General features: G+C 39.5%; 1 protein-coding gene across 1 annotated transcript; it reads left to right on the top strand.

Annotated features, from left to right (window-relative positions):
* Nucleotides 1–2,240: 2,240 nt before the first annotated feature.
* Nucleotides 2,241–5,470, top strand: LOC148116259 (vomeronasal type-2 receptor 26-like). Its single transcript, XM_087883548.1, has 3 exons — nucleotides 2,241–2,324; nucleotides 2,830–2,959; nucleotides 4,566–5,470. The coding sequence occupies exons 1-3, from the start codon at nucleotides 2,241–2,243 to the stop codon at nucleotides 5,468–5,470; spliced, it is 1,119 nt and encodes a 372-aa protein (XP_087739674.1).
* Nucleotides 5,471–18,191: the final 12,721 nt, after the last annotated feature.

Here is an 18,191-nt window from a genome sequence, read left to right as displayed (position 1 = left end):
TTGACATTCCCTTGGCTTTTGACACATCATCACCAGGCAAAATACATAACCTCTTCTTCCTAATATGTAATCCTTCTTCCTAACAAAGCCAGAAAATTAAGCTTGTCACTCAAAGCGAGCCAGGTTGGGCAATAATCCACATAATGGTGACCCTTAAAATTTACTCTATCAAAAAACTCACTTTCTCCAGCTAGGTGTTGGCTTTGAGTTCATTCAGGGAGAGAGAAGAGTTTATCCTTCCTTCTTCTGGATTAATCCCAGTGAATTTGCTCAGTATGTGGGTTTAGTGCAGCTGCTCCTGTATTTCCAATGGAACTGGGTTGGGCTGGTAGCCCCTGAGAATGACAGAGGAGAACGTTTCATCTCAACTCTGACGCCAATGCTCCAGGAGAAGGAGATCTGCCTGGCCTTCACTGAAAAGTTGAAATCAAATTTTCTTTATACTCCAAAATTGAAAATACTGCATATTTCGGAGACTTGGTCTAAAGCTGAAGTGATTGTTCTATTTGGAGACTCCAATAGCATTACAAATGTACAGGTGGCAATGGGTATCTATGAACATTTGAGAAAGACATCGTTTCTGAAAGTTTGGATCTTAACTTCCCATTGGAAACTTAGTGTGCTGAGGAATCAAGACGTATCAAAACTAGTAAAGCCCTTCCATGGGGCTTTGCATTTTAGGCCCCACACTGGGGATGTCTCAGAATTCAGTCATTTCCTCCTGTCTTTAGACCCCTTGAAGCCACAAGGAGACATCTTTCTCCCTCTATGTTGGGAAAGGTTGTTTCCCTGCAGGATCCACAAACCAGGCAGGATCTTTCCAAAGGGGAAGAAACAATGTACAGGAAGGGAAAATTTACAAAGTTTACCTTCTTACATTTTTGAAACAAGCATGGAAGGTGAAAGTTACAACATCTACAATGCGATTTATGCTGTGGCACACGCATTACATGCCATGCATGGATCTGGAGCACAACCAACCATGATGAGGCTTGGAAAGAGGATCTCAACTATTCAATCATGGCAGGTAATCCCAGTGGCTTTTTATCTAGTCCACAGATCAGATAAATGATAGGTAGTTGTCTAGGCAGAAAACTACTTCTATGCATTTCTTAATTTACTGGTTAAATACCTGTATGTAAAATGTATCTAGATACCAATTATTGAAAACTCTCACTTGAATCAAGTACCGGTAAGAGGTTTTTGTTGAAAACCGATAGATAGTGGAAAAAGAGAATTAAACCAAACCAATTGTTCAAAGCTAGTCAGCATTGTAGGGCCTCCTTGTTTTCTGTAGCCTGAATCCCATCTATAAAAAGACACTCAGTTCGTATTAATGTTGGTTATTGTGGCTTAGAATTATTTCTCAGTCCACTCCATTTTTTTTAATATGCCGTATCTTGTACTGCCTTGTTTGTTGTCTTAAGTCTCTGTCAACTTCAGCATATTCAGAAGAACTCCACTTGGTCCTACTGAGTTCCTGATCTAGAATTCATCAGACTTTTCAACATCAAAGGCTAAATTATTCCTCTCTAGACAGTGAAGTGACAAACCAGGGCAGAATAAAGCTTCTACCTGGCCCCCACTTGGTCAGATCTACTTCTTCTATTCTCTTTGACTATCAGCTTGAGAAAGCCTAGCTTGCAAAGTTATGATAGAGAGTATTTACTAATAAAGGAAAAAATTCTATTTTAGGGTTGAAATGAAGGATCTGGGTGCTCTTTTCTTGCAGACATGTCATGACCCAACTAGGTAGCATCATCAGCACTAGAAGGGAGTGATATCACTATCAATGTTACCTAGTTTAGTCAAGAAACATCTGCAATTTAATTATTTAATCATTCCTAAAATGCATTTCTCATGCATTCAAATAAAATTAAAAATGTCAATTGTAAGACTTGAATTGACGAAGCCATCATACAAATTCATGATAATGTGGGGATGAAATTGAATATTTGATATTACTTCTGATTGCTTAGATCTCCATCCAGGGAACTTATTGAGCTTCTCAGATATAGACCCATCTCCTAGGCTGATTATGATAGAAACCAGGATGTTCTATGTGTGGAGTTCAGCCAATTAGTCCAGGTGTCTTTTTTTTCCAGATTCTTCCCTATCTGAGGAACAGCAAGTTCAACAACAGTGCTGGAGAGGAAGTCTCCTTCTCAGAAAGTGGATTGGTGTCTACTCGTTATGATCTCCTCAACTGGCTTTTCCTCCCCAATCAATCTTTTGTCCCCATGAAAGTTGGGCAAATGGATTCCACGGCTTCCCCAGGACAAGATTTCACCGTTAACTCCGATGAAATCATCTGGGTCACAAAGGTGAGCTAGAAGGAAACATTATAAATTCAGGAAAGTAGTCATTCACTCCAGGGGATGCATAACACTCTTTTCACTGGGAAACCCATTAAATTTTGGAATTTGATGAAAAAACATGCTTTTGAGTTGAACATATTTGAGATTTGACTTCTGAAAAGTCCAAGATGGGGTAAGATTGTGAAGAAGTCCTGCTCGAAACCCATTACAGTAGGCAAGAATGATTTCCATGGATCATTTCCATTCAGTTGAATCCTCACAATTCTCTTTTAGAAAGAGTTTAGCTCCATGTCACAAGCCTTCATTTGCATTTTGAGGTCCCAGTTCCAATCTCCACCATCCTTTGATGGGTCAGATTGCATTGGCCTGACTCCCTCTGGAGCTTGTAATGGTTTCTGGTAAACCATTTCTTTTGAAGACATTCTAAAAATGGAAAGAGCAATGTACAAATGAATAACTGAAGAATATTCTTTGCTGAGGCCACCTACAGAATCTCTCTTCTCTTTTTTAGAAGGTGCCCTTTGCCAGGTGTGTCATGAAGAGGTGCCATGCAGGAGAGAAAAGAAGCGTTCCAGAGGGCAAGCAGGTGTGCTGCTACCAATGTGCCCCTTGTCCAGAAGGGACCATTTCTAATGAGACAGGTAGACACACTTTAAATGTAGATCTTCCAGGATCAAGGAACCAGTGGAAAATATTAATTTTGGCAGGATTTACATGCTTCAATATATTCGTACTTTTCAGCAGACCTTCTCAATTCATGACTCTAAACTGTACTACCCCACAGGCCTCATAAATTTAATACAGGTTGGTGTCATGGTTCCAAGTAATACACCCATATAAAGCAAAACTCCAAGACAAGTAGATTCCTCAAAGAATAGCTTTATTGGATATATCATATTGGCACAGATCTGGTGAAAACTGACTCTGAAGGTTCCCATAGTTTACACCTAATTAAAAGTAAAAGTTTGTCACTTTCTCAAAACAATCAGTCACATATTCCAATCACAGTGCTGTCTGATTGCCTGTCGACATCACTCCACCTTCCTATGACCAGGTGTGAGAATGTCCTTGGTTTTCAAGAGAAAATATTTTGTTTTGGCTATTAAAATCCCAGCTATATAAAATCCTGCTTCCCTATTACTCAGCTCCAGTATGGCAACATTGAAGCAGTTAAAAAATGGCTTTGGTCAGTAGAGCTTCAGGGTTGACAGTTGGTCTTCGTGTACAATTCATGGGTTCCCTACTAGGCTTTCTACTCCTACTTTTACATCCCATCAGGAAAACTGGACACCAATCTTTTTGTGAATGAATGGGGTGTGAGATTCAAGCTTTAATTTTTACTAAGGACCTTCTTCTTCTATCACAACACGCAGTCTCCCAGGAAATTCATAGACCTGTCAGAGATAGAGAAGATCTATCTACCTTTCCTGCAAAAAAAAGTTTGAATGAGTGGATTTGAAGTACGAAGTAAAAAGCCAAGACAGTGAGCCAGAGAACAGATCTCTTTTTCTAGCTAACCTATTCCCAGAATTGTCAATATGGATGGATGATTTTTTTTTATGTATAATGGACACTGAAGATGGCATTTAATTTCATTGCACAAGGTTCAATGACAATAGTAAACTAAACTAAATTCATAGACATGTCAGAGACAGAGGAAATATATCTATCTTTGTCCGCTAACCCTTCCCTGCAAAAAAGTTTGAATGGGCGGATTTGAAGTATAAAGCAGAAAACAGATCCATTTTTCTGGCTAATCTATTCCCTGTCAGCATTCCAGAACCCCCAACCCACCCCACCCCTCAGCTCCAAGTAAATACTCTGAGGCAAGCATTTTCAAAGTTCTATTTACTAGAATAGGTAAACTGGCACATCTGGGAAAACCTGAATCTAAAAGGTCCGGGTTTTCCCTCAGTAAATCAAAACTCCCCAAACCACCCCCTTAGTCCTCAGTCAATCACATGCTCCAATCAACCGCCGTCCCATCTCGAGACATCACTCCAACCACTCCTTCTCCAGATGCAGGATTGCCCTGACCTTGACTGACAGGAAGAATGCTATTATGTCTACAGGCAACCCCTCTACTAACACCCCACCCACCCACTTTCCCACACATGAGAAGGTGGCAGCATGGAAGCTTCCGGGGTAATATGGCTTCCAAAGCTGACATTCCCAGCATTGTCAGTATGGATGGATGATTTGCCCTTGTTGATTCTCCATGAAATTCACACTGACTCTTGTTTTCAGATGCAGCTCGCTGTGACCCCTGCCCAGAAAACCAATATCCAAACAAGGAGAAGGACAACTGCATTGACAAGAAGATCCATTTCCTTTCCTATCAAGACAGCATGGGATACTCTTTAGCATCTCTCGCTCTTTTCCTCTCTGTAGCCACATCTGCAGTTCTGGTGATTTTCCGTAAAAATCACAACACACCAATTGTCAAGGCCAACAACAGAGATCTCACCTACGTCCTCCTGGTCTCCCTCCTGCTCTGCTTCCTCTGCTCCTTCCTCTTTATTGGTCGGCCCGGGAAGCTCACCTGTCTCTTCCGACAAACTGCCTTTGCCATTCTCTTTTCCCTTGCGGTTTCCTCCGTCTTGGCAAAAACTGTCATGGTGGTTCTGGCCTTCATGGCCACCAAGCCAGGAAACAAGACAAGGAAACTCTTAGGAAAACCTCTGACGAACTCCATTGTCTTAGCCTGTCCCATGGTCCAAGCACTTCTTTGTGCCACCTGGCTAGCAACCTCTCCTCCATTTCCCAACTTTGACTTCCACTCTTTAGTAGGAGAGGCTATCTTGGAATGTAATGAAGGCTCAGGTTTAATGTTTTACACTGTCCTCTCGTACCTGTGTGTTCTGGCCCTCATCAGTTTCACAGTGGCATTTCTGGCTAGGAAATTGCCTGATAGTTTTAACGAAGCCAAGTTCATTACTTTCAGCATGCTGGTCTTTTGCAGTGTTTGGATCAGCTTCCTCCCCACCTACCTGAGCACCAAAGGGAAGTCCATGGTGGCCGTGGAGATCTTCTCCATCTTGGCCTCTGGGTCTGGTCTCTTGACTTGTATCTTTTTCCCCAAATGCTTCATTATCCTATTTAAACCCAATCTCAATTGTAGAGAGAATATAATGAGGCACAAGAATTTCTGATTATAATCTCTGATTATAAATATGAAATATTTATATTGATACCCAACCTACACACAGGTGACTCCAGCTGGATTACAACATTAAAAACAACAAGATAAAAACCCATGCCTCATTTCCACAATCACTTATGCAGGGATAGGGAGGTTTCATTTTGATCTTGGTTATTTTTCAATTTGATCTCATTTCTTCAAAAAGAGGAAATCAGAGGCGGGCTTGTCCCTTAAACACTTGGAAATCAAGTGATGTGAGTAATCTCAGATTGTCTGTTAATCTGCAACATTCACCCACTTTTTTTCATTAATGCTAGTTGTCCCAAAGATCAACATTATAATAAATATTGATATTCTGTATTTAGATATTAATTTCCAAAATGATAGTTTCCCATTTAATCAAAAGCATATTTAATAATATGTTGGGTTTCTTTTACTCCAAGTGTTTTTAAGATTGTTCCCTTCCACTGATGCCTGAGGCTTTGCTGAATTTCCTACTGAAATTTTTCCTTTCAGTTGACTATTAGAGGTTTTTTTCTTTAATTCAAGCACTTATTGTGAACCATATTGTTTTATCCTCTATTATGTCAATTGAGAAACATACTTTATTAATAAATAAGCTCATGTGAAATTGATATTGATGGATATTTTCCTACTCCTGCTCTCTTCTTAATATTTTTTCCAAATATTACAAAGAAGGAAGGTGGATGGATGGATGGATGATAAGAAGGAAGGAAGGAAGGAAGGAAGGAAGGAAGGAAGGAAGGAAGGAAGGAAGGAAGGAAGGAAGGAAGGAAGGAAAGAAGGAAGGAGGGAGGGAGGGAGGGAAGGAAGGGTGAAGTTAAAGGCAATGCATTGTGAGTAGTAAGAAAGATATGGTTGTGTGATATTCTCTTGCTTATTTAATGAACTTACAGGTAAGGATACAGGACATGCTTAATGGTTGGTTATTTGGGCCTGCAAATGTCTGTTTACTCTTATATACAGTGGACAGTATGGTCTCTGAGAACTCAAATGATTTGCAATAAATGTTCATAGATTTGATATACATCCTCACTATGGGTAAGTATTTGGAAGGTAAAGTACACAACACCAAGATGGTTATGATTTATGGGGAAATGGAATGAACAAGAAGCAAAAAAAAAATGGAATGAACAGCTTTAAAGAAGCCCTTGACAGACAGCTGCACAATCTCTGTGTCCCAGTGACTGCCTGGACCAATTCAGTCTTTATAACAGATGGGAAAATGAAGGGAATAATGATAAGGTCTGCAAATAGGGGTAGAAACATAGAAATGATTCAACAGAGGGAAAAAGACTGATGATCAAAATCAGAATAGAGGTGGAAGGGACCTTAAAGGTCTTCTAGTCCACTCCCCCCCCCAAGCAGGATTTCCTATATCATGTCAGAGAAGTGACTCTCCAGTCTCTTCTTAAAAACCTCCAGAGATGAAGCACCCACAACGTCTGAAGAAAAGCTTTTCCATTGGTTAATTGTCCTCACTGTGAGGAAGTTTCTCTTTTTTAAGTTCTATGGGAGAAGTTAGTGTCTAATTTCATCCCCTGCCATGTTGGTATTTATAAACCACTTACTCCATCCATTTACCTTCTTACATTTTTGAAACAAGCATGGAAGGAGAAAGTTACAACATCTACAGTGCCATTTATGCTGTGGCACACGCATTACATGCAATGCATGGATCTGGAGCACAACCAACCATGATGAGGCTTGGAAAGAGGATCTCAAATATTCAATCATGGCAGGTAACCCCAGTGACTTTTTATTTGATCCACAGAGCAGATAAATGATAGGTAGTTGTCTAGGTAGAAAACTACTTCTATGCATTTCTTGATCTGCGTGTAAAATGTATTTTTTTTAATTTTTTATTATATTTTTATTGTTAAGGAATAACAAAAAAGAAAAAAAAATCAATACAAAAAATCAATAGTAAGGAAAGAAAAAAAAAATTTTCCCCAACGTGCTATACAAACGGAAAGGAAGTTTTAGGAACTTGAAGTCTTCAATTCTTCCAGAAATCTCTTTGATAAGGTACTGGTGCCGATTCATCCAATCTCCCAAGTGCAAAGTCCACAAATAGTTGCCAAGTGTTCCAAAAAACATTTTCTTTATATATACCACTTCTAATTTTAATATCACAAGTCAATTTATCATTTAATGCAAATTTCCATGTTTCATTGTACCATTCTTCTAATTTTAAGTCAACATTTAATTTCCAATATCTAGCAATTATAATTCTCCCCATTATAACCAAAATCCTCACCAGTTCTCTTTCTCCAGTTGTTAATGTTGTTTCATTCAATATTAATAATAATATGGTTTCCAATTTCAATTTGACCCTCTTCTTAATTATTTCAAATATTTCATTTTCTATCCTAGACCAAAAAAGTTCAACCTATTACATTTACACCACATATGAGCATATGTCCCGAGTTCCACTTTACATCTCCAACACATTTTATCCACTTTATTATCCATTTGAAAAAGTCTTATTGGGGTCAAATACCACTTCCAAATAACTTTATAATTATGTTCTTTAATCCTTATTGATAATGTCCTCATTATTCTGCTAACCCAATTCATATTCCAATTTTGATCAGAAATTTCAATACCCAGTTCTTTTACCCAATTCTCTTTCATTACCCTTTGTGAATTATTATCAGAGTTAATAATTTTATAAATTTTACTAACTAATCCCTTTGGCCCAATTTCATCTTTTATTATTCGAGATGTCAAATTTTCAAATTCCGTTTCCTTTCTGCTCTCATCGTTCCTTTCTTTGTATTTCCTATTCCATTTATTTATTTGAATTCTTTCAAACCAATTAATGTTTAATTTTCCATAAATTTCCTCTTTCCTCGTTTCATTTTCTATAAATTTCAACCATTCACTAATTGTTTCCACTTTCTCTTCTATTATAATCCTCTCTCTGTTACTATTTAATTTCATTGGGCAATTCTCTTTCAGTTTACCTAAATACAATGTGTCTGGTATTAATTTTTTTGCTACTCTGTCCCAATTTTTAGTCAAACTATTTAACCAATAATTGCAAATTTTAACCTTACCTTTAAAATTTTCCAAAAACCATTTGTAACCGAACTTCTTTATTTCCTTCATTTCCAAATTACCCCAAAGTTTAACATCTCCTTTTAAAATTTTTACTACTGTTTTTATATTAAATGCTCTATAATAGTTTAATAATTTTGGAATTCCTAAACCACCTTGTTTTTGGTTCTGATACCACATTTTCTTAATCAGTCTTGGTTTTTTATCCCCATTACAAAATTTATCTAATTTTTTATGTAAAATGTAAACAACAACAGTGCTGGAGAGGAAGTCTCCTTCTCAGAAAGGGGATTGGTGTTTACTCGTTATGATCTTCTCAACTGGCTTTTCCTCCCCAATCAATCTTTTGTCCCCATGAAAGTTGGGCAAATAGATTCCACAGCTTCCCAAGGACAAGATTTCACCATTAACTCTGATGAAATCATCTGGGTCACAAAGGTGAGCTGGAAGAAAAAGTTGTAATTTCAGCAAAGGATTCATTCACTCCAGGAGATGCAAAACACCCTTTCACGGGGAAACCCGTTAAATTCAGGGATTTGATGGAAAAATATGCTTTTGAGTTGAACACATTTGAGACTTGACTTATAATTCTTTCTTTTAGAAAAGCTGTAGCTCCATGTCACAAGCCTTCCTTTACATTTTGAGGTCCCAGTTCCAGTCTCCAGCATCCATTAGTGGGTCAGGATTGCATTGTCCTGACTCCCTCTGGAGTTTATCCTGGTTACTGTTAAACCATTTCTTTTGAAGATGTTGTAAAGATGGAAAGAGCAATGTACAAATGAATAAATGAAGAATAATCTTTGCTGAGCCACCTGCAATATCTCTCTTCTCTTTTTTAGAAGGTGCCCTTTGCCAGGTGTGGCATGAAAAGGTGCCATGCAGGAGAGAAAAGAAGCGTTCCAGAAGGAAAGCCAGTTTGCTGCTACCAATGTGACCCTTGTCCAGAAGGAACCATTTCTAATCAGACAGGTAGCACATTTAAATGTAGATCTTCCAGGATCAAGGAAACCATTCAATGGAAAAGTGTTAATTTTGGCATCAGCTTGGTAGGATTTATATACTTCAATATATTCATATTTCTTTTCAGCAGACCCTCTCAATTCATGAATCTAAAGTTAATTTAAATTTAATACAGGTGGGTGTCAGGGTTCCAAGTAATTCACACATATCAAGCAAAACTCCAAGCAGGTAGATTCCTCAAATAATAGCTTCATTGGATATATCATATTGGAACAGATCTGGTGAAAACCGACACTGAAGTTTCCCATGGTTTTCACCTAATTAAAAGTAAAAGTTTGTCACTTTCTCAAAACAATCACAGTGCTGTCTAGTTGCCTGGTGACTTCACTCCACCTTCCTCTGAATACATTCTGTGAGAATGTCCTTGGTTCCCAAGAGAAAGTATTTTGTTTTGGCTATCAAAATCCCAGCTATCTAAAATCCTGCCTCCCTATCCCTCAGCTCCAGTGTGAAACATTGAATCTGTCAAGATGGCTTTGGTTAGGTCAGCTTCAGTTGATTTTGGAGCACAATTCATGGGTTCCCTACTAGGCTTTCCACTCCTACTTTTACATCCCATCAGGAAAACCAGACACCAATCTTTTTGTGAAAGAATGGAGAGTGAGATTCAAGCTTTAATTTTTATCAAGGACCTGCTTCTTCTATCAGAACATTCGATGTCCCAGGTGATTTGTAGACCTGTCAGAGACAGAGCAGATCTGTCTACCTATATCTGCTAAACCTTTCCTGTAAATAAAAAAAGTTTGAATGAGTGGATTTGAAGTATAAAGAAGAGATGTTGAGCCAGAGAAGAGATCCATTTTTCTGGCTATTCCAAGCATTGTGGCAATCACTATATTTCTTTTGAAGTTTGGATCATGGCTCATGAATTAATTAGGGCATCTTTCAGAAACTTGACACCTTGTCAGTATGGATGGATGATTCACCCTTGTTGATTCACCAAGAAATTCACACTGACTTTCGATTTCAGATGCAGCTCACTGTGACCCCTGCCCAGAAAACAAATATCCCAACAAGGACAAGGACAACTGCATTGCCAAGAAGATCCATTTCCTTTCCTATCAAGACAGCCTGGGATACATTTTAGTTTCTCTCGCTCTTTCTCTCTCTGTGATCACATTGGCAGTTCTGGTGATTTTCCGTAAAAATCACAACACACCAATTGTCAAGGCCAACAACAGGGATCTCACCTATGTCCTCCTGGTCTCCCTCCTGCTCTGCTTCTTCTGCTCCTTCCTTTTCATTGGTCGACCTGGGAAGCTCACCTGTCTCTTCCGACAAACTGCCTTTGCCATTCTCTTTTCCCTGGCTGTTTCGTCCATTTTGGCAAAAACTGTCATGGTGGTTCTGGCCTTCATGGCCACCAAGCCAGGGAACAAGACAAGGAAACTCTTAGGAAAACCTCTGACCAACTCCATTGTCTTAGCCTGTCCCCTGGTCCAAGCACTTCTTTGTGCCACCTGGCTGGGAACCTCTCCTCCATTTCCCAACTTTGACTTCCACTCTTTAGTAGGAGAGGCCATCTTGGAATGTAATGAAGGCTCAGCTTTCATGTTTTACACTGTCCTCTCCTACCTGGGTGTTCTGGCCCTCATCAGTTTCACGGTGGCCTTTTTGGCTAGGAAATTGCCTGACAGCTTTAATGAAGCCAAGTTCATTACTTTCAGCATGCTGGTCTTTTGCAGTGTTTGGATCAGCTTCCTCCCCACCTACCTGAGCACCAAAGGGAAGTCCATGGTGGCCGTGGAGATCTTCTCCATCTTGGCCTCTGGGGCTGGTCTCTTGGCTTGTATCTTTTTCCCCAAATGCTACATTATCCTATTTAAGGCCAATCTCAATTGCAGAGAGAATATAATGAGGCACAAGAATCTCTGATTATAAGATCTAATTATAAATATGGAACGTATTTATATTGCTACCCAATTTATACACAGGAGTCTCTGGCTGGTTTACATGAAAAAATACAACATAAAAATCCCTGATGTATATGGGGATGCATGTTTAATTTTGACATTTTAGTTTTTGATTTTTAAAATAAATGATGAAATGAGAGAGGTGCTTTTTCCTTAAATAATTGGAAATCAAGTGATGTGCTAATCACCAACTTTCTAATAGTTAGCAACAAACACCCATCCTTTTATTTTTCGTTAATGCCAGTTCTTCCCAGGGAGGCCCCATGATCAACTTGGAAATAAATGATAATAAGGTAAAGATGTTGTTATTACTTTCCAACATGCCTGTTCTCTTTTTTTAATCTGATTGGCTATAAAAATGTGTTGTGTTCACTATTAGTGTTTTTAAGAATTTTTTTCAATAGATTAGCAAGGGTTTGCCTTTTCCTGCTAACTTTTTCATTCAATTGGCCATTAGTTTTTTTTAAAGGTATAGAGTTTATATGAACCATACTGTTTTAATTTCTATTAACTTAAATGAGAAAGCTACATTTTTCATCAATAAGATCATGTGATTATTTTCTGGCCGCAGCTTTTCATACCTTATTTATTCTTTGTGACTGTTATGAAGATGGAAGGAAGGATGGAAGGCAGGATGGATGGATGGATGGATGGATGGATGGATGGATGGATGGATGGATAGATAGATAGATAGATAGATAGATAGATAGATAGATAGATAGATAGATAGATAGATAGATGAATACATCATGGCTTGTTCTTTCTTGAACAAATAATTAAATAATTGATTACTGAGTAGGGAGGAAGACCTTGTTTTATGATACTCTCTGATTTTTTAAAAGAAATTAGAGATAAGAGGTCAGGAAATACTTTAAAAAGTGGTTATTTGAGAAGACAAATGTCTTGTACTAATATATTCAGATGTCATCTAAGGACTCGAATCATTTCCAAAAATCGTTCCATAGATAGAAATACATCCTTGCTATGTGTATGCATTTGAAAAATTATATATCAAAAACCAAGATAGCTGTGTTTGACAGAGAAATTGATATGAACTGTTAACAAGAACACTTTTCACTTTGTTCCAGTGACTGCCTGGAACAATTCAGTCTTTAGGAAGTGTGTGTGTGTGTGTGTGTGTGTGTGTGTGTGTGTGTGTGTGTGTGTTACAGCATACAATCAAGATGGGGAAATTGGAGGACTTAAAAACAGTGGTGAAATCCAATTTTTTTTATTACCGGTTCTTTGGGTGTGTCTTGGTGGACGTGGCAGGTGGAGGATACTGCAAAATCTCCATTCTCTCCCCACTCCTGGGGGAAGGATATTGCAAAACCTCCATTCCCACCCCATTCTAGGGCCAGCCAGAGATGGTATTTGCCGGTTCTCCAAACTGCTCAAAATTTCCGCTATCGGTTCTCCAGAACCTGTCAGAACCTGCTGGATTTTACGCCTGCTTAAAAGGCATGGAAATGAATTTAGAAACATAGAGGGTTCTCGGTTGTGAGGAATGAACTTGATGAAAAAATGAACATGTTAGCAGGAGATGGATAAAGTCTTGGTTGGAGGGAGTTAAAGGGAGTCTCCCAAAAGAATAGCTATTTTTTTATTAGTTAGTGGTGTGTACATTTATTCAAACAATGGCTGTCTGCAAGTAGGTGTAAGATCCTGTGGGGCAGTTTGATGCTGGGATGTCAGAACTGCCACTCAAAAGTAAAAGCACCTCCTTCCTTAAATTGGGGAAGGGGTGTAGAGAGGGGGGAAGGTGTGAGTAGAAGTGTAAATCTGAGAAGTGTTCCCAGCACTACCATTCATAAATGTTCCAAGGACCAAATGACACTTTTTGAAATTCTTATTTGTAGTATTGACGATGCTCCCAGATAACAGGGACACTCAGTGGAATACAACAAATCGATTAATAAATTTAAAAAAAAGAAGGCATATTGCATACTGGATGAAACTTGGCTGTGGGGATTCCAAATAATAGATCCATTGCAAGCAAAAACTTAAAGGCAGGTGGAATCCAAAATAAGAATAGCTTTATTGGAAAGATCATATTGGTACATAAAATCTAACTCTTTTGGTCTTCACCGAATTAAAAGTAAAAGTCCTTTGCTCCAGTGTGGCAGCACTGAACCCAGAGGTGGGCTGTTGCCTGGTCAGACCAGTTCAGGGGAACTGGTAGTTCTGACCACCGGCTGGGCCCACCCACCGGCCCTAGCGCTATTCTGTCCTATATTGCTAACACTCTGGCTCACTGGCCCCACCCACACAGCCCAGCTGAGTTCCACGCCTCGCCTGCTGTACTCACTGCGGCTGCCTAAAAAGACTTCCAGGGAGTTTGAAGCCGCGCACAAGCAAGGAAGGTGAACATTTCTGGCGAACCGGTTGTTAACATATGTGCAGCCCACCTCTGACTGAACCCTCAAGATGGCTTCAGCCAGATCAGCTTCAGGGTTGACATTGGCCAGTACGATGGGATCACTTACTTGAGGAGGGGGATAGCCACAACCTCCTTGAGAGATGCAGGAACAACATCTCTCTCACGGATGAATTTATGCTTGATCCAGTTCCGTTCCTGGTCTGATCCCAATAATAGAGACTTTCTGCTTCCAACCTTTCTTCTTGCCTTCATTTTCTTTGTTGATTTTGTGGCATTCAGACTCTCCACAGCTCAATATCATCCTTTTGAACAAATCGAAGCTTTACAAAAAAACTACCATCACTAACATCTGCTTTTGGAGGAGGAGCTGAGAGCCCAGGAAGACACCCAGAGTGCACAGCAGTCCTAAGCAAGTCATGCAAGATCAAAGATCCAGTGTCCCCAGTGTTGGGAGGACCAATCATCCACAGCTGCTTGATTCTACTAGGATTAAAATGGAGACTGCTCCTCCCCATTCAATAGGCTTCGGGTACTAGGGCAAAATCTTGACCTCATTGCTTGGTCAATCAATGGTTGTATAATTGAATACCCTCAGGGTAAGGGTGATACTTGACTTTGAAAGGAGAAGGACTCATTGAGGTACCTTGAAAATCAGAGGTTGGGGCTCAGTGTCTCCCCTCCAACTAACACTGAATGGAAAGAGCTCCAGGGAATGGAGAGAACTACATAATACCATGGGCACACTCCTATTACCTCAGCCAACCCAGACGTTTGCCATTTGGTGATGGTGTCTTTCCCACACCAGTTCACAATTCTGAAGACCTGCTTCCCAAGACAAACACAGCAGGCAAACTTTTCTGATTCCAACTCATTGTTGGAAAATCTTCACATAGAGTTTAATTTAACCTAATACCTTGAGAAATTCTCTTCTCTTCTCTTAAGGTCTATCGGAAGAATTAGTGTCTAATTACATCACCTGCCATGTTAGTATTTATAAACCACTTATTCCATCCAAGTGTTGGTATGATTGCCCAGACTTACTAGGATTCAATTGATTGTCAAGGGCCACCATGCCCCATCAACACTTATACTATCCAAACAACCTATGGAAGAGGCCAAACTCCACCTTGTGTGCACATGCTCAGTTTCACATGACTCAAATACACAATTCCACCTTGATTGTCCAGTGCATCTGATCTGTGGATTAATAATAGGAAATCTAAACTCATTTTTCTCTATCTGGTGTATTGCTCAGTAAATAAGAAAATTGCTTTTCCATGCAATTATCAGAAGAACGGCAATCTCTAATGTATCCCCTATGGATTTCTACCCACAAAAATCTTCCAAGTTGAAACCTGCTTTAAATTATATACTCGGAGTTCTCCCAGTGGAGGCAAGACATGTCACCTTGCCTTGTGTTGTGAAGAGGCAACTTCAGGGTTTGGTGAGACTTGTCTGACTTTAGTAACCTCTTTGATCACAGACCATTTACAGGTAAGAGGAAGCACAGTTGAATATAAATTTGCTTTGGGGGCCATCCAGGTGGCACAGACTATCTCTCTTCTGCTAAAGCTCTGCTGAGATTTCAAGGGCTCCCTGCAATTCAACCTTTGCACACACAAAACACCCTTTTGGTTCCTGATCTAGGAGGAAAGGTGAGAAGAATGGCTGGGCTGACTCTCCTCCTCCTGCTGCTGCTCTTCTGGCTCCTGCCTCCAACTTCTGCTAAGAAGATGCAAACTGGATGTGTGTTGACAAACACTTTACACACTACGAGAGACTTTTACAGGCCTGGTGATGTCATTATTGGTGGGAATTTTCCCATGGGAACTGTATATTCATTCTACTTCAAATCCTTTAAAAAAAAACCCTCTTCATTTCTGGGGGAGATTTTGTAAGTTTCACTTAAAAATGAAACATGTAAATAATTATTTGGTTTGTTCAAGGACTCTTATCAGAAATATTTGTTCTAGTGAGGTTTGCAATGCCCTAACGTAGTTCAGATGTTTGTGATTTTCTCAATAAAAAACCAAACTCATAAAATAGGCAAGAATTCTCAGTCTTTCCAGGACTCTCAATCAGGAAGCTAATAAACCACCCAAAAAAGTGAGGAAGGACAACACTTTAGAAACTGTGCTGGCCTAGTGAAGACGTTGACTTACAGAATTAATTTGGACATAAACTCCTGATACAAAACTCAAAGATGAGGTCAACCCATTTACAGTGCTGAAGAGTTGGAAAAACTCCATCCATTTTGGAATCAGGATTGCTCATAAATGGCCCTTCAGTAAACGTTTGCTGTCACACCTACTGCTCAACAGTGGTTTCCAGACCTGAAGAAGCTCCTTCAAGAGGGGAGAAAATTAATGAGGGTGGAAGAGAAGCAATTGGGAAGAACTATACTCATTGGAGCAAAGTGAAGAAGGGAGGGCTGATGGAGGAGTATAAAAAAAATCTGTGATATGGATAAACAGGATTTTCTCCTTGCTGTCAAGGCCATTAATCAAGGAACAGCCTTAACAATGAAAAAAACCCAAAGGAATTTGGGAGTTCCTGCTGCAAAGGGTGTTTTTAAAAATGACATGACCTACTCCACACAAGCTTTCCTTAAAATTTCCCTGATGATTTTCTCACTTTAGAGTCGTACCCAAGAACTACCAGCAGTTCGTAGCTTTGACATTTGCAGTCACAGAGGTCAACAAGGATCTGGTTCTCCTCCCCAACATCACCCTTGGCTTCCACATCTATAGCAATTCTCAGATTCAGAAGGAGATTTCCATAATCAGCCTCTCCCTTCTCTCCACAAGAGGCCAAATAGTTCCAGGTTACAAATGTGACAGGCAGCACCCTCTACTCTCTGTCATCGGAGATCTCAACCCCAGATCCTCAAGGCAGATGGCCTCCATCTTCAGCATCTTCAAGGTCCCACAGGTAAGGGGGCCTCATTGGATAGAGTATGGGGTAGACAAACAACAAAGCACACAGTGAAGCTAAAGGTGGAAAAGGGGTTTGGGGGGACCTATATTTATATTTTTGTGTCGAGATATGTTTTTATAGAAGCCAAAAGTGCTAGATAATGAGATATATTGAAATGTGGCATTTGTCAAGAGGAATTGCTTCCTAATCTATTCTTCATAAAAGTAGTGTAGTTAGAATATTCTCTGTATTAATTTGACATTTCCTTAGCTTTTGACACAATATCACAAGGCAAAATACATAATCTCTTCTTCCTAATATGTATTCCTTCTTCCTAACAAAGCCAGAAAATTAAGTTTGTCACTCAGTGAGCCAATAATCCACATAATGGCGACCCTTAAAATCAAAATCTCACTTTCTCCAGCTAGGCGTTGGCTTTGAGTTCATTCAAGGAGACAGAAAAGTTTATCCTTCTTTCTTCTGGATTAATCCCAGTGAATCTGCTCAGTATGTGGGTTTGGTCCAGCTGCTCCTGCATTTCCAATGGAACTGGGTTGGGCTGGTAGCCCCTGAAGATGACAGAGGAGAACGTTTCATCTCAACACTGATGCCAATGCTCCAGGAGAAGGAGATCTGCCTGGCCTTCACTGAAAAGTTGAAATCAAATTTTCTTAATACTCCAATATTGGAAATACTGCATATTTCAGAGACTTGGTCTGAAGCTGAAGTGATTGTTCTATTTGGAGACCCCAATAGTATTAAAAATGTACAGGTGGCAATGAGTTTCTATGAACATTTCAGAAAGACATCATTTCGGAAAGTTTGGATCTTAACTTCCCATTGGAAACTTAGTGTGGTGGGGAATCAAGACGTATCAAAATTAGTTAAGCCCTTTCATGGGGCTTTGCATTTTAGGCCCCACACTGGGGATGTCTCAGAATTCAGTCATTTCCTCCTGTCTTTAGACCCCTTGAAGCCACAAGGGGATGTCTTTCTTCCTCCATGTTGGGAAAGGTTGTTTCTCTGCATGATGGACACTCCAGGCAGGATCTTTCCCAAGGGGGAGAAAAAATGTACAGGAAGGGAGAATTTACAAAGTTTACCTTCTTACGTTTTTGAAACAAGCATGGAAGGTGAGAGTTACAATATCTACAATGCCATTTATGCTGTGGCACAAGCATTACATGCATTGCATGGATCTGGAGCACAACCAACCATGATGAGGCTTGGAAAGAGGATCTCAAATATTCAATCATGGCAGGTAATCCCAGTGACTTTTTATTTGATCCACAGATCAGATAAATGATAGGTAGTTGTCTAGGTAGAAAACTATCTTTATGCATTTCTTGATTTACTGATTACATATCTGTATGTAAAATGTATCTCAGAAGAGATTAAGATAGCAATTATTGAAAACT

The sequence above is a fragment of the Pantherophis guttatus genome, chromosome 1 (genome assembly GCF_059756535.1).
Source record: "Pantherophis guttatus breed Tessera chromosome 1, ASM5975653v1, whole genome shotgun sequence".
Lineage (NCBI taxonomy): Eukaryota > Metazoa > Chordata > Lepidosauria > Squamata > Colubridae > Pantherophis > Pantherophis guttatus.
The sequence above is the reverse complement of the archived record's forward strand: the minus strand, read 5'-3'. Positions and strand labels throughout refer to the sequence as shown.